The 17,998-nt window shown below is 39.5% G+C and overlaps 1 protein-coding gene across 1 annotated transcript in view; it reads left to right on the top strand.

The window, feature by feature from the left end:
• The first annotated feature begins 4,835 nt into the window (after positions 1-4,835).
• The window catches only part of LOC128694264 (leucine-rich repeat-containing protein 57), a 124,655-nt gene continuing 111,492 nt past the window's right edge, over positions 4,836-17,998 (top strand). The window contains exon 1 of the mRNA XM_070081298.1: positions 4,836-5,008. Coding sequence (XP_069937399.1) covers positions 4,916-5,008 — 93 coding nt within the window. The 5' untranslated portion in view covers positions 4,836-4,915. The remainder of the gene's footprint in view (positions 5,009-17,998) is intronic.

The following is a 17,998-nucleotide window of genomic DNA, read 5'->3' as shown; positions in this document are numbered from 1 at the left end:
GAGTGATTTTCGTGTGCAAGTTCGGTACTAGTCCCTCTAGGATTTTCCAGGTGTATATAATCATGTATCTCTCCCTCCTGCGTTCCAGGGAATACAGGTTTAGAAACCTCAAGCGCTCCCAGTAATTGAGGTGTTTTATCTCCGTTATGCGCGCCGTGAAAGTTCTCTGTACATTTTCTAGGTCGGCAATTTCACCTGCCTTGAAAGGTGCTGTTAGAGTGCAGCAATATTCCAGCCTAGATAGAACAAGTGACCTGAAGAGTGTCATCATGGGCTTGGCCTCCCTAGTTTTGAAGGTTCTCATTATCCATCCTGTCATTTTTCTAGCAGATGCGATTGATACAATGTTATGGTCCTTGAAGGTGAGATCCTCCGACATAATCACTCCCAGGTCTTTGACGTTGGTGTTTCGCTCTATTTTGTGGCCAGAATTTGTTTTGTACTCTGATGAAGATTTAATTTCCTCATGTTTACCATATCTGAGTAATTGAAATTTCTCATCGTTGAACTTCATATTGTTTTCTGCAGCCCACTGAAAGATTTGGTTGATGTCCGCCTGGAGCCTTGCAGTGTCTGCAATGGAAGACACTGTCATGCAGATTCGGGTGTCATCTGCAAAGGAAGACACGGTGCTGTGGCTGACATCCTTGTCTATGTCGGATATGAGGATGAGGAACAAGATGGGAGCTAGTACTGTGCCTTGTGGAACAGAGCTTTTCACCGTAGCTGCCTCGGACTTTACTCTGTTGACGACTACTCTCTGTGTTCTGTTAGTGAGGAAATTATAGATCCATCGACCGACTTTTCCTGTTATTCCTTTAGCGCGCATTTTGTGCGCTATTACGCCATGGTCACACTTGTCGAAGGCTTTTGCAAAGTCTGTATATATTACATCTGCATTCTTTTTGTCTTCTAGTGCATTTAGGACCTTGTCGTAGTGATCCAGTAGTTGAGACAGACAGGAGCGACCTGTTCTAAACCCATGTTGCCCTGGGTTGTGTAACTGATGGGTTTCTAGATGGGTGGTGATCTTGCTTCTTAGGACCCTTTCAAAGATTTTTATGATATGGGATGTTAGTGCTATTGGTCTGTAGTTCTTTGCTGTTGCTTTACTGCCCCCTTTGTGGAGTGGGGCTATGTCTGTTGTTTTTAGTAACTGAGGGACGACCCCCGTGTCCATGCTCCCTCTCCATAGGATGGAAAAGGCTCGTGATAGGGGCTTCTTGCAGTTCTTGATGAACACAGAGTTCCATGAGTCTGGCCCTGGGGCAGAGTGCATGGGCATGTCATTTATCGCCTGTTCGAAGTCATTTGGCGTCAGGATAACATCGGATAGGCTTGTGTTAATCAAATTTTGTGGCTATCTCATAAAAAATTCATTTTGATCTTCGACTCTCAGTCTGGTTAGCGGCTTGCTAAAAACTGAGTCATATTGGGACTTGAGTAGCTCACTCATTTCCTTGCTGTCATCTGTGTAGGACCCATCTTGTTTAAGTAGGGGCCCAATACTGGGCGTTGTTCTCGATTTTGATTTGGCATAGGAGAAGAAATACTTTGGGTTTCTTTCGATTTCATTTATAGCTTTTATTTCTTCCCGCGATTCCTGACTCCTAAAGGATTCTTTTAGCTTAAGTTCGATGCTTGCTATTTCTCTGACCAGTGTCTCCCTGCGCATTTCAGATATATTGACCTCTTTTAGCCGCTCTGTTATTCTTTTCCGTCGCCTGTAAAGGGAGCGCCTGTCTCTTTCTATTTTACATCTACTCCTCCTTTTTCTTAGAGGAATAAGCCTTGTGCATACATCGAGTGCCACCGAGTTAATCTGTTCTAGGCATAAGTTTGGGTCTGTGTTGCTTAGTATATCTTCCCAGCTTATATCGGTTAGGACTTGGTTTACTTGGTCCCACTTTATGTTTTTGTTATTGAAGTTGAATTTGGTGAATGCTCCCTCGTGACTAGTCTCATTTTGTCGGTCTGGGGCTCCTCGCATACATGTCTGAACCTCAATTATGTTGTGATCTGAGTATATTGTTTTTGATATGGTGACATTTCTTATCAGATCATCATTGTTAGTGAATATGAGGTCTAGTGTATTCTCCAGTCTAGTAGGCTCTATTATTTGCTGGTTTAAATTGAATTTTGTGCAGAGATTTAAAAGCTCGTGTGAGTGTGAGTTTTCATCAGAGCTGCCTCCTGGTGTTATTTCTGCAACAATATTATTTGCTATATTCCTCCATTTTAGGTGCCTTAAGTTGAAATCCCCCAGGAGCAAGATGTTGGGTGCAGGAGCTGGAAGATTTTCCAGACAGTGGTCAATTTTTAACAGCTGTTCCTGGAATTGCTGGGATGTTGCATCCGGAGGCTTGTAGACTACCACAATGACTAGGTTTTGGTTCTCGACCTTTACTGCTAAAACTTCCACTACGTCATTTGAGGCATTAAGCAGTTCTGTGCAAACAAGTGACTCTGCAATGTACAGGCCAACCCCCCCCTTTTGCCTGTTCACTCTGTCACATCTGTATAGGTTGTAACCTGGGATCCATATTTCATTGTCCAAGTGATCCTTTATGTGGGTCTCAGTGAAAGCCGCGAACATTGCCTTTGCCTCTGCAAGCAGTCCACGGATGAAAGGTATTTTGTTGTTTGTTGCTGGCTTTAGACCCTGTATATTTGCAAAGAAGAATGTTATCGGACTGGTGGTATTGTTGGTACTGGGGGGGGGGATTTTTTTTCCGGCATTAGTATCTGTATCTGTTGGTTTGGAGTGGAGGCCATCGACTGTGGTTCCACTCCAGGAATGACTGGATTTGGTGTACGATTTCTGCCATTTCCTGCCAGTTTTTTTTCCTTCCTGGCACTAAAAAACCTCTCCCTCTTGAGTGGCTGTGGCTACCCAGGTTTTCCCATGGCCTGGATGTTTTGTATCTTTTTGTCCTCTTTAGATGGTATGCCTGGCAATTTAAGTTATAGCACAGTCTTTCCTGTACTGAAGAGGTACACATTTCAGGGTGAAAAAGCTTACAGGAAGGGAGTTTGCATTTTCCAGTTGTCATATGGGCAAGCATTTTCTAGGGTGGTCATAGTTGCACGTCCCATCTGTTTTTCCAGATTTCCCATGCCAGCAGATACCAAGTGCATAGTATGTGCACAGGCTTGGTTTCCGCTTGCCTTGGGTTTCTGTGACTGTATTCCCTGTTGGTGCATGTTTCCCTGTCTTACTTCTATCCTCCCTAGCACCAACAATGGAGCTCCCACCAGTTGTTTTTGGTAATTTATCCTCACTATTGCTATTGGAGTCCTCTTGTTTGCTACTTCCTGGGGTGTTTCTAGTTTGCAATATTGGTTTTATCTTATCTTTGACTACACTTGTTTCCCTACTATGGCTCCTGTCCCCTATGAGGTCATTTATATGTATTCCTTCCTGCGTATAATTCCCGACTACCTGGACAAAATCTCCAGCTTCACCATTACTGTCTCCCAGGACAGTATCTCCAGCTTCACCCTTTCTGTCTCCCAGGACAGCACCTCCAGCTTCACCATTACTGTCTCCCAGGACAGTATCTCCAGCTTCACCATTTCTGTCTCCCAGGACAGCACCTCCAGCTTCACCATTACTGTCTCCCAGGACAGCACTATCAGCCCCACATTTACTGACTACCAGGACTTCATCTCCAGCCTTACAGTTTCTGACTACATGGCCAGTATCAAGGGCAGTACCATTCAGCCCAGACTTTTTATGTTCCCATCTGTTGTAGAAAGCTTCCAGGTTTTCTATGAAAGCAGCTTTGATGTTGTCCTCTTTTAATACCCTTGTGATTTTAGTCCACAGATTTTCCTCATTTGGGCATACCCAGAAACACTTCTCTGTTTTAATACTGCTTGTAGCTAGTTCTGGGATATCTGCACAAGGGGCGTGACACCAATTTCCACAAAAATGACAATTTATCCATGTGGAAGCCCGTTTGTTTGACTGACCACAGACTACACACAGCTTCATAATGATTTGAATGGTTGATTTACTGCAATTCTACTAGCAACCTCTTGAATATTATATTAATAACCTTAAATGAAGCTCTAGCTATTTGTATTTCTGTTTCTAACTCTTTTTGTATATTGGACAGCTTACCGTCACGTTCCTGATTCTGTAACATTTTAAACCTAAGATTTAATATAAGTCTGCCCGAAATGCCTAGCCATGCTAGACGTTCTTGTGGCTCGTACGTTGGTTTGCGTGCAGCCAGCAGCAACAGCCTGGTTGATCAGGCGCTGATCCACCAGGAGGCCTGGTCACAGACCGGGCCGCGGGGGCGTTGATCCCCGAAACTCTCTCCAGGTAAACTCCAGGTAAACACTTTGTAATTATTTTACTACATGTAAACCACACAACCAAATTCTGTAAACTCAGCATTGCAATACTTATAGAGAATAAAGTTTGAATTGAATTGAATTGAAATGAATATTAGGTCAGTGTCCCAGGATGCGACCCACATCAGTCGACTAACACCCAGGTACCCATTTTACTGATGGATGAACATAGACAACAGGCGTAGGGAAACACGCCCATTGTTTCTACCCTGACTGGGAAACGACCCCAGACCCTCGCCGTGTGAAGCGAGACCTTTAGCCATCAGGCCACCAGAGTAATATATACAGGAGAAGGGGTTACTATCTCCTTGCTCCTGGCATTTTAGTCGCCACTTGCGACACTCATGGCTTACTGAGGAAGAATTAAACGAAGGTATTATATTATATTATATTATATTATATTATTTTATTATTATATTATAATATAAGTGAGACTAGTGGTTGTTGGGTTCATTACGGCCCGAGGACCGTGGTGCCCTTCACTCCAACAATAACAACTCTTGCTGTCATCTGGGTCAAATCATCGTTCAGTTTAATAAGAAGGGTCACCATGGGTCAAACTTCTTCAAGTGGGGTCAGGGCGCATATGGAAACAGCACAGAAGACAGGAATATTAGTGTTGTCCAGTCGGAAGCTAGTTGAGGTGAGGGGAGTTTATAGTTTAATATGTTTATTATGCACCCCATACCCATCCTGTGGGCGGTAGTCAAGATTACAGAGGTACATAATTGGTCCAGGGACTGGACCCCAAAGTTTTGATAGCTGAGCAAGTTACAGAGGTGAACATCAAAATGGTATACAATACCGACAGGTTGGTAGGTAAGACACATAGGCAACAGTTAGGCAACTTTATTCCGAAACGTTTCGCCTACACAGTAGGCTTCTTCAGTCGAGTACAGAAAGTAGGCAGGAACAGTAGAGATGTGAAGACGATGTAATCAGTCCATCACCCTTGAAGTCGTAGAATTTGAGGTTGTCAGTCCCTCGGCCTGGAGAAGTTCAGTTCCATAGTCAGGAACTATCTGACTATGGAACTGAACTTCTCCAGGCCGAGGGACTGACAACCTCAAATTCTACGACTTCAAGGGTGATGGACTGATTACATCGTCTTCACATCTCTACTGTTCCTGCCTACTTTCTGTACTCAACTGAAGAAGCCTACTGTGTAGGCGAAACGTTTCGGAATAAAGTTGCCTAACTGTTGCCTATGTGTCTTACCTACCAAGTTACAGAGGTAATGAACTCATAATTTACAAAGGTAATGAACTCACAATTTACAAAGGTAATGAACTCCAGGTAGGTCTAGTCACAATTGTGACAAGTTACAAAGGTATTTACAGATTACAGAGGTACGTAATGGGTCCAGGGACTGGGAAACCTTGCTTTTATGATAAACTTATAGGCAAAGTTTTCATGATGGAGTTCATGAATGATTGATGACGGATTTACGTAGAAGAATTAGACTTCATTCGGGTTATTAACCCAGAGAATATATAACGAGGGGTTAGTACTTCAGGATAATCTAAATAAGACATTCAGTATGGCAACTGGTGAATCATTATTATTATTATCACACTGGCCGATTCCCACCAAGGCAGGGTGGCCCGAAAAAGAAAAACTTTCACCATCATTCGCTCCATCACTGTCTTGCCAGAAGGGTGCTTTACACTACAGTTAAGACAGTGATGGAGCGAATGATGGTGAAAGTTTTTTCTTTTTCGGGCCACCCTGCCTTGGTGGGAATCGGCCAGTGTGATAATAATAATAATGATTCACCAGTTGCCATACTGAATGTCTTATTTAGATTATCCTGAAGTACTAACCCCTCGTTATATATTCTCTGGGTTAATAACCCGAATGAAGTCTACCCAGAGAATATATAACGAGGGGTTAGTACTTCAGGATAATCTAAATAAGACTGGTGAATCATCTTGTCAGTAATATGTTACCAGGTTTTGCACATGTATTCTTCAGTGTGTATACCATAATACAGTAACTGTTTATCTCTTAATCTTAACTCGTAAACGTAAGGGATAATTTTATTATTCTTATTTATTGTTATTATTATTATTATTATTATTATTATTATTATTATTATTATTATTATTATTTTTATTTTTATTATTATTATTATATAGGGAATAGAAGTCCTAGTATGACAGGCTTTTAGGGTAGCTGTAGTTTCTTGTTACAAGGAGCAGGCATTTTTTTTTCCCATGTGGTATTTTGCTTTTTTGTTCTTTCTGGCTTTTCTAAGGTGGGACCTTGGAACTGATAATAATAATTCATTGTGGTGATACTGTGACACATGAATCCTGAAGTACACGCAATATCTCAGGGATTAATAATTATACTCCTTTACACATTTACTCGTTTATTAATGATGTTATATTTAACATAGGGATTAATGTGTAATATATGGGCATGCATGGAACACATTAATATATAGTTATATAGGACATGCAGGTCATGCAATATCATAAAGTATGGTCTATTACTAAAAACTTAAGAAACCTCTTCCTACATTTCCTCATCTACAGAAGACCACAGATTGTATACAGTATATACACTGGGAGGCGCAGATCTCTCAACGTACATACATTGGAACCTCCACACTGCAAGCGCATCCATGTGCAAGTTTTTGCAAATATGAGCAGTCGATCAGTTGATTTTTTGCTTCCATACATGAGTGAAATTTCCATAAGCAAGCGGGCCTCAAAGGAGGTTCCTTGATGCTGGTGAGGGGCTCTTGCTCTTGATCTAGGGAATTGGATCTCATTTGTTTGTTGGGCTATCTTATTGAAACTTGGGCAATGTATGATGGGAAGATGCTTCTTAATGTACACCAAAAATGAGAGAAATTAAACCATAAATAATGGAGTTCACTTCTCAGCAATTAGCTGACCCTTAGCACTGTTTTTGTATGGTCTCCTTTCATAGAATGGAAGATATATTAAATTAGATTAGATTAGATTAGATTTTTTTTATTTTGACAAATTACATGATTGTACAGAGGAATATAATAGTTGGGTGTACATGCCAAAAGCCCCTCTGTATGCTGAGCATTTCGGGCAAACTTAGATTAATTTAAGAATAGTAAGGCAATAATAAATAATTCATATGGTCATTAGATGAGTTAGAGTGAGTACAGAAGAATTTAATATTATATCAGATGATGCTACATGGTTTTGATAAGTCTAGTAGAGACTTTTTACACTATTGAATTAGTTAATAAAGATTACAGTATTACAATGTAACAATTTAAAACAAATTACAGTATTACAGTTTAGTACTATTTAAAACAATGAAAAGAACAGACATCCTAATTTTGAAGTAGTAAGTGGTTGAGCATTCATCAGCACAATATGTGTAGCTTTTGAGAAACTGGTAGTGGTTAGGTACAATTTGTCTGGCTAATTTTGGGTGATGAGGTGATTTCTTATTTGGGCCTTAAACTGATTTGCAGACAGGGGTCCTTTAGTTTGTTCTGGCAATAAATTCCAGATCTTTGGGCCTTTTACGTGCATAGCATTTTTGCTTAGGGAGAGATGAACACGGGGAATATCAAAGAGTGATCTGTGTCTTGTATTATAGTTGTGTGTTCTGTCATAGTTATCAAGGAGGAGTTTGAGAGGAGGATTTATATTGGAGTATAGTGTCCTGTGAATGTAGTAGGCAGAATAATAAGTGTGGATGTTTTGTATAGTTAGTAAGTTAAGAAAAGTGGTGGAGTGTGTTGTCTATTGCAGGAGTTAGAAATCAATCGCACTGCAGCTTTTTGCTGGGTTATTAAAGACATAAGGTGATTTGCTGTGGTTGAGCCCCATGCACAAATACCATAGGTGAGGTAAGGGTAAATGAGAGAGTGGTACAAAGCTAGAAGAGGTGATTGGGGTACATAGTACTGTATCTTTGAAAGGTTGCCTACTGTTTTGGAGACTTTCTTGGAAATTTGCTGTATGCGTGTTTGAAATTTGAGAGTGCAGTCAAGGTGGAGACCTAAAAATTTGCCCTCTGCCTGTTTCGAGATAGGTGAACCATTTGTCAATATGTTTAGCTGTACATTTGAAGCTCTGTTTCCGAAGAGCATGAAGTAGGTTTTGTCAATACTGAGAGTAAGTTTGTTGGTAATCATCCAAGTAGATATTTTTAGCAGTTCAGCATTTAATGTGTCTGTTAGTATGGTTGGGTTTGGGTGAGAAAAGACATAAGTTGTGTCATCTGCAAATAAAATGGGTTTAAGGAGATTAGATGCATTTGATAGATCATTGATGTAAATGAGAAAGAGAAGTGGGCCAAGAACGCTCTCCTGTGGGACTCCAACAAGAACAGGTTGTGTAGTGGAACAGGCTCCATTTGTGTATACATACTGGGTTCTCTTGTTAACCCCTTCAGGGTCCAAGGCCCAAATCTGAAGTGGTGCCCCAGTGTCCAAGAATTTTCAAAAAAAAAAAATTGTTATTTTTTCTTATGAAATGGTAGAGAATCTTTTTGTGAAGGTAATAAAACAAAAAGTACGAAATTTGATGGAAAATTGACGAAATTATGCTCTCACGAATTTTGATGTGTCAACGATATTTACGAATCGGCGATTTTGCCGACTTTGACTCCCATTTTAGGCCAATTACTTTATTCCAGTCAACCAAATTCTTAGCTATTTCACTAGTATTACTTCTATTCTATCGATTGAGCACAAGAAATCGTCAAGTCAACTGTTTCAACTACAAATTAAAGTGATCGGAAATTGTTAATTTGGCCAATTTAACACAAAGTTCAAAATATTCCAATTTCAATATAGGGTCCAGAATAAACAATGTAGGTATTCCTGGAACTAAACTAACATTTCCTCTGTTCATTAGTTACGTTTTGAGGCTTTACAAATAAATTCCATTTTGATTTTTTATTCACATATTGAATTTTTATTCACGCCAAAAAATAGAAGATTTACTGTTATGCAATACTGTAATAATTGTATAAATATCATCACCATATTTGTGAATGCATATTAGACCCACCAGCTGGGGTGTATTAGACGTGTTAGGTCGTTTGTTTACTCTTGAATATCGGCAAAAATTTAACATTTCTGCTACTTTGAGCTTAGTCTCAAGCCATATCCAGTGCGAAAACCAATCAAAATCATCTCTATTTCTGTAATATGTCTTCCATTCTATCAAATGAGACCAAGAAATCACAAATAGAACTATAAAAAACATACGAAAAGACACTGCAAAGTCGCTGTTTTAATCGAAAAATCATGATTTCAGTTTTTTTCTCTCATTATACACAGCGTGCTGCAGGATCTGTTTTATGTGGTGCACACTTACCACATAGATGTATTCTCTCATATCTAGGCCCAAATGTACCACTCACAGTTTATCAGAGTGAGCTGAGCTCATGACGTAGATCTATGGTTTGGACCCTGAACGTAAAGCCGTAGATCTACGGGACGGACCCTCAAAGGGTTAAGATAAGATTTTAGGCAATCGAGAGAGTGTCCTCTGACCCTGTAATGTTCAGGTTTTTGGTGCAAAAGGTCATGGTCAACTGTATTGAAGGCTTTTTGTAAGTCTATGAACAGTCCCAGGGGAAATTAATTTTTCTCAAGTGTGGAGTATATTAGAGCGTATGTATAATAGCATCATTAGTACTTTTTTTTAGTCTGAACCCAAACTGACAAGGGTTGAGTATGTTGTAGGATATGAAGTAGGAGTAGACTTGTTTATGTATTAATTTTTCGAAGATTTTAGACAGTAGGGGCAGGTTTAATATAGGTCTATAATTGTTCAATTCAGTTGGATCACCTCCTTTGAGGATCGGGGTGACTCTTGTTGTCTTGAATATGGATGGGAAGGTGGAAGATTCAATGGATTTGTTAAAAAGAGTTGCAATAATTGGTGACAACACATGAGAAGCTGTTTTATACATGAGTAGTGGTACATTATTTAGGTCCCCCCTCTTGTTCTTTAGTGTTTTGATGATAAGCGAGATTTCAGTAGGGTTTGTTGGGGCTAAAAATAGAGTATTAGGGTAGTTGCCAGTGAGGTAGTCTTTTGGTTGAATGTTTGAGCTTGGGATTTTACTTGCTAGTTTTGTTCCTATGGTAGAGAAAAAGACACTAAGTTTATTGGGAGTATCAGTTGGTTGTAGGAGAGGTTCGTCTGGTTTAGTTAAGTTAATCAATCTGTTTTGTGACAGCTTGTTTGTTCCTAGAATTTCAGATAAGGTTTTCCAGGTCTTTTTCATATCGCCTTTTATGTCATGAAATCTGTTTTCATAATACAATTTTTTTGACCTCCTTATTAGATGGTTGGTATTGATGAGTAACGTTTTGTGAGATCCTTTGTTATTAGACCCATTCTGTACTGTTTTTCATATAGATATTTTTTATCAATAGATTTGAGGATGCTGTTTGTAAGCCAGGGGCTGTTTAGTCTCTTTGCTGTGATCTGCTTAGTTTTTATTGGGAAATGCTTGTTGCAGAGGTTCTGAGTTTTTTGCAAAAAAATATTAACACATCTATCAATATCAAAGTTGTCTGTTAGCTCGTTTTGCCAGTCAGTGTCACTAAATGCTGAAATAAAGTTATTAACAGATGACTTGTTGTGTAGTTGGAATGTGATCTTAGTTGTGTCCTGGGGCACCTTACACAAGTTGGTTATGAGAAAGATGGGATAGTGGTCAGTGGTGTTATCTGTGATTATGTCTGCTTTGAACGGGGATGTAGTGTTTGTCCAGATATGGTCTAGTAATGTTATTGTTGGTAGAAGTAAGCAGCTGTTCATAGTGTTTGTGAATTCAGTCACTTGTGTCCCATGGTCATGGATGAGATTTATGTTGAAGTCCCCCGTAAGTATTAGGTGGTGTTCGTTCATTTCAGCGCTAGTTATTATGTTTCTTAGTTTTTCACTAGATATGATTCACTAGATATGATTTTGAATGGTTTTATGACCATAAGTACCTTAAAAATGAGCTCAAAGTAGCAGAAATGTTCTATTTTTGGGTATGTTCAAGGGTAAACAAATGACGTCACCTCCATTCTAATATACAGTCATGGATGGATTGACATTATTTATACAGTTATTACAATAATGCATTGATCTGCATAACAGTAATCTTCTATTTTTTGTGTGAATAAAAATTTCAAATTATTTATATTGTAGTAATAATAATAATAATAATAATAATAATAATAATAATAATAATAATAATAATAATAATAATAATAATACATATACAGTGGACCCCCGCATAACGATATTAATCCGTTCCTGAGAGCTCATTGTTATGCGAAATTATCGTTATGCGAATAAATTTTCCCCATAAGAAATAATGGAAATCAAATTAATCCGTGCAAGACACCCAAAAGTATGAAAAAAAAATTTTTACCACATGAAATATACATTTTCCTACACACAAAGAGAAGGATACATGCACAATAGTAGAGTAGTACATGCACAATATATATTGTGCATGTACTACTCTACTAAATGAAGAATAAATGACACTTACCTTTATTGAAGATGCAGCAATGATTGATGAGACACTGTGTCCTGGGAGTGCCTTTTCCTCCTGAGCACTGTAGGTCCTGTTTGGCATTTTCTTCCAGAACTGGCCTTATCACACTGTGTATGCCACTATGATTCTTAAATCTCTCAAACCAACCTTTGATGGCTTTAAATTCACCAATATGAGCACTAGTTCCAGGCATTTTTCCCTGTTCACCTGGGTGTTAGTCGACTGGTGTGGGTTGCATCCTGGGAGACAAGATTAAGGACCTCAATGGAAATAAGTTAGACAGTCTTCGATGACACTGACTTTTTTGGGTTATCCTGGGTGGCTAACCCTCTAGGGTTAATTGTTTCTTGGTATTCTCAATAAGCCACACCAACAACGGTGCTATAGCAGCAGCAGCAGCAGCAGCTGACAGTGCTACAGCAGCAGCTGACAGTGCAACAGCAGCAGCAGATGGTGCTACAGCAGCAGCAGATGGTACTACAACAGCAGCAGCAGCTGACGGTGGTACAGCAGCAGCAGCAGCAGACGGTGCTACAGCAGCAGCAGACGGTACTACAGCAGCAGCAGCAGCTGACAGTGGTACAGCAGCAGCAGCAGCAGCTGACGGTGCTACAGCAGCAGCAGCAGCAGCTGACAGTGCTACAGCAGCAGCTGACAGTGCTACAGCAGCAGCAGACGGTGCTACAGCAGCAGCAGACGGTGCTACAGCAGCAGCAGAAGCAGCTGATGGTGCTACAGCAGCAGCAGCAGCTGACAGTGCTACAGCAGCAGCAGCATCAGCAGTTGACCATGGTACCACAGTATTTCGATAATATTTCTCACCCTTTTTACCACAGGGTTGGCACTAGAAGCTTTCTTGGGGCCCATGGTCACTTATTTTGCAGATAAAATCACCAAAAACACTGTAATAATACGAAATGTTCCGATTGTATGCTTGGATGTTACCGCGGAGGCTGGCTGGTAAACAATGCTACCGGCGGAACATGTGAGGCTGACTCAGGCCGCACATTAGACGCATCTCGGACGAATAGCGTTGAGTGGGTTTTTTAGCGGTATGCGAGGCAAAATCTTAGTGATAAAATGTATCGGTATGTGGATTTAACGTTATGTGATGCCATCGGTATGCGGGAGTCCACTGTAATAATAATGGTATAATAATATAATATGTATAATAATAATAATACTACATGTATAATAATAATAATGTACTAGGTGGCTGTCACTAGATGGCAGTGTTAACCACAACAATGCTGGAGCGGTTATGGCCGCCTCCACTTGTCACATAATGACATATTTTATTCATTCTAGAGTATATATCAGGTTTCTATGTTGTTTATATTGTTTATGTCATATTTTATGAATTATGATAGATAAATAAGCCGTAGAGTTGATTATAGTGAAATATTCAAGGAGCACTTTGTCCTGTCTCCAGACAAACTCTCATCAGCTGCCGACGCCGCAACATATATAATGACATATTTTATTCAGTCTTGAGTATATATCAGGTTTCTATGTTATTTATATTGTTTATGTCATAATAGATGAATTGTGATTGATAAATAAGCCGTAGAGTTGATATTAGGGAAATTATTGAAGTATTTTATGGTGCCTGGAATTCCACTGGAACGAATTAATTCCATTTCAATTAATTTAAATGAGGAAAATTGACTCTGCAAACGAGCAACTCCAGATGCGAGCAAGGTCACGGAACAGATTAAACTCGTTAGTGGAGGTTCCACTGTATTTATATGTTGAGAGTTTAATCACTGTTTTAGGGATCAAGAAATTCTTGAATGGGTGACATGCTGTCTTAATGAACCCTTGGAGTAGTTGATAGGCTTAAATACATAGTTAACTAACCAACCTACAGTATGAAAGATAATACAGTGGAACCTCTACTCGCGAGCGTGTCCACGTGCGTTTTTTTCCAAATACGAGCAGTCGATGGGTCGATTTTTTACAAGCGAGCAGACCTCAGGGCAGGTTCCTTGACACTGGTGAGGGGCTCTTGCTCTTGATCTCGGGAATTGTATCTCATTTGTTTGTTGGACTATCTTATTGAAACTTGGGCAATGTATGATGGAAAGATGCTTCTTAACGTACACCAAAAATAAAAGAAAACTAAGCATAAATAATGGAGTTCACTTCTCAGCAATTGGCCACCCCTTAGCGGTAATTTCAAATGTTTTTTTATGGTTGTATTCTCGTTTTTTTGGTCTCATTTGATAGAATGGAATATATATTACAGAAATAGACATGATTTTAATTGCTTTCACGACGAAAAGTACCTTGAAATAGAGCTCAACCTAGAAGAAATGGTCCATTGCTTGGCTGTTTCAGAGTAAATAAATGACGTCACTGTCCATTCCAGTATGCAGTTGTGAATGGGTTGACATTATTTATACAATTATTGCAATAAGGAATAACAGTAAATCTTATATTTTTTGTGTGAATGAAAATTGCAAATTATTTATATAATAATAATAATAATAATAATAATAATATGTATAATAATAATACAGTAGACCCTCGACCAACGATATTAATCCGTTCCTGAGAGCTCATCGTTAATTGAAATTATCATTAGTTGAGTTAATTTTCCCCATAAGAAATAATGGAAATCAAATTAATCCGTGCAAGACACCCAAAAGTATTGAAAAAAAAAAAATTTTTACCACATGAAATATTAATTTTAATACACACAAACTGAAGAAGACATGTACAATTACATGACACTTACCTTTATTGAAGATCTGGTGATGATTGATGGGATGGGAGGAGGGGAGACTGGATGGTGTTAGTGTTTAGAAGGGGAATCCCCTTCCATTAGGACTTGAGGTGTCAAGTCCTTTTCCGGGGCTACTTCCCTTCTTCTTTTAATGCCACTAGGACCAGCTTGAGAGTCACTGGACCTCTGTCGCACAACATATCTGTCCATAGAGGCCTGTACCTCCCGTTCCTTTATGGCATTCCTAAAGTGTTTCACAACATTGTCAGTGTCACAATTAAACACTTGTTCAGGTTTCAATTCTTCACTGTCTATGTACTCCTTGAATTCCTGCACATATTTTTCAGCTGCTTTTTGGTCCAAACTGGCAGCCTCACCATGCCTTATCACACTATGTATGCCACTACGATTCTTAAATCTCTCAAACCAACCTTTGCTGGCCTTAAATTCACTCACATCACTAGTTGCAGGCATTTTTCTAATTAAATCCTCATGCAACTTCCTAGCCTCTTCACATATGATCGCTTGAGAGATGCTATCTCCTGCTATCTGTTTTTCGTTTATCCACACCAATAACAGTCTCTCAACATCTTCTATCACTTGCGATCTCAGTTTCGAAAACATAGTTGCACCTTTGGCAAGAACAGCTTCCTTGATTGCCGGTTTCTTGGCCACAATAGTAGTGATGGTTGATTGGGGTTTTGTGTTCAACCTGGCCAGCTCGGAGACACACACTCCACTTTCATACTTAGCAATGATCTCTTTCTACATATCCATAGTAATTCTCACCCTTTTTGCTGTAGGGTTGGCACTAGAAGCTTTCTTGGGGCCCATGGTGACTTATTTTGCAGGAGCAATCACTAAAAACGCTGTGATAATATGAAATGTTCCAATTATATGTTTGGATGGGACCGCGGTGCCTGGCTGGCTTGTAAACACTGGCCACAAGTGGACGCGTCTCAGACGGAACGAATCGTGTTGGCCGAGTTTTTTAGCACTAGTCGAGGCAAAATTTTTGCGTTAAAATGTATCGCTAGTCGGATTTAACGTTAGACAATGCCATCGTTGGTCGAGGGTCCACTGTGTACATATAATAATAATATGTATAATAATAATAATAATACGTATATTAATAATACATATAATAATAATAGTATAATATAATACAATAATAATAATATAATATGTATAATAATAATACATATATAATAATAATGTGTTACATATAATACAGGTCCGCCATCACAAATCCGGCAATCAGTTATTCGGTTCCTTCAGTTATTCGGCACTAATTTTGGCTACCATAATTTCAAATTTCCAGGGTCGCCACACTAACCTGCTGGTACTGTTTGGTGGTGCTACTTGCTGCATAAGTCATTCCAATTTCTTTTTCTCCATTTATTGTTTTAACCTGCTTACTTTTAGCCCTAGCCATGGTTCCAATGAATAAAAGAAATGCTTCTCATTATGTAAAGCACCGACACAGTACATTATCCATTAAAGATAAAGTGGCTTTAAAGCCACTGTCGGTTGTCATGAGCTCAGTCTCATGATGCAGGAGAATATGCTTTATTATTATGCTAATGTAAACACTACAGCTTATTTGCCTATCACAATTGACCTAATATGACTTAATAAATAATATAAATAACATAAAACATATTAAATACTCCAAAATAAATAATATTTGGAATAACACCGAGCAGTTCAACAGAGGTATGAAGAATATACAAGATTCAAGTACCATTCTCCTATCCCTGTCATGGGGCTTATATTAGAGAAAACAGAGTATAGCACAGGGCTAACTGTGATATACACTCGTACTGCACCATAAACCTGAAACAAAATAGTTTTTATTTTTATTAGCACACTGGCCGATTCCTACCAAGGCAGGGTGGCTCGAAAAAGAAAAACTTTTACCATCATTGACTCCATCACTGTCTTACCAGAAGGGTGCTTTACACTACAGTTTTTAAACTGCAACATTAACACCCCTCCTTCAGAGTGCAGGCACTGTACTTCCCATCTTCAGGACTCAAGTCCGACCTGCCGGTTTCCCTGAATCCCTTCATAAATGTTACTTTGCTCACACTCCAACAGCACGTCAAGTATTAAAAACCATTTGTCTCCATTCACTCCTATCAAACACGCTCATGCATGCCCGCTGGAAGTCCAAGCCCCTTGCACACAAAACCTCTTTTACCCCCTCCCTCCAACCTTTCCTAGGCCGACCCCTACCCCGCCTTTCTTCCACTACAGACCGATACACTCTTCAAGTCATTCTGTTTCGCTCCATTCTCTCTACATGTCCGAACCACCTCAACAACCCTTCCTCAGCCCTCTGGACAACAGTTTTGGCAATCTTGCACCTCCTCCTAATTTCCAAACTACGAATTCTCTGCATTATATTCACACCACACATTGCCCTCAGACATGACATCTCCACTGCCTCCAGCCTTCTCCTCGCTGCAACATTCATCACTCATGCTTCACACCCATATAAGAGCATTGGTAAAACTATACTCTCATACATTACCCTCTTTGCCTCCAAGGACAAAGTTCTTTGTCTCCACAGACTCCTAAGTGCACCGCTCACCCTTTTCCCCTCGTCAGTTCTATGATTCACCTCATCTTTCATAGACCCATCAGCTGACACGTCCACTCCCAAATACAGTATTTGAATACATTCACCTCCTCCATACTCTCTCCCTCCAATCTGATATCCAATCTTTCATCACCTAACCTTTTTGTTATCCTCATAACCTTACTCTTTCCTGTATTCACTTTTAATTTTCTTCTTTTACATACCCTACCAAATTCATCCACCAACCTCTGCAACTTCTCTTCAGAATCTCCCAAGAGCACAGTGTCATCAGCAAAGAGCACCTGTGACAACTTCCACTTTATGTGTGATTATTTATCTTTTAACTCCACGCCTCTTGCTAAGACCCTCGCATTTACTTCTCTTACAACCCCATCTATAAATATATTAAACAACCACTGTGACATCACACAACCTTGTCTAAGGCCTACTTTTACTGGGAAATAATCTCCCTCTTTCCTACATACTCTAACTTGAGCCTCACTATCCTCGTAAAAACTCTTCACTGCTTTCAGTAACCTACCTCCTATACCATACACCTGCAACATCTGCCACATTGCCCCCCTATCCACCCTGTCATATGCCTTTTCCAAATCCATAAATGCCACAAAACCCTCTTTAGCCTTATCTAAATACTGTTCACTTATATGTTTCACTGTAAACACCTGGTCCACACACACCCTGTCTTTCCTAAAGCCTCCTTGTTCATCTGCTATCCTATTCTCGTCTTACTCTTAATTCTTTCAATAATAACTCTACCATACACTTTACCAGGTATACTCAACAGA

This window comes from Cherax quadricarinatus, chromosome 6 (genome assembly GCF_038502225.1).
Source record: "Cherax quadricarinatus isolate ZL_2023a chromosome 6, ASM3850222v1, whole genome shotgun sequence".
NCBI lineage: Eukaryota > Metazoa > Arthropoda > Malacostraca > Decapoda > Parastacidae > Cherax > Cherax quadricarinatus.
This window is presented reverse-complemented; position numbering and strand designations above follow the sequence as displayed.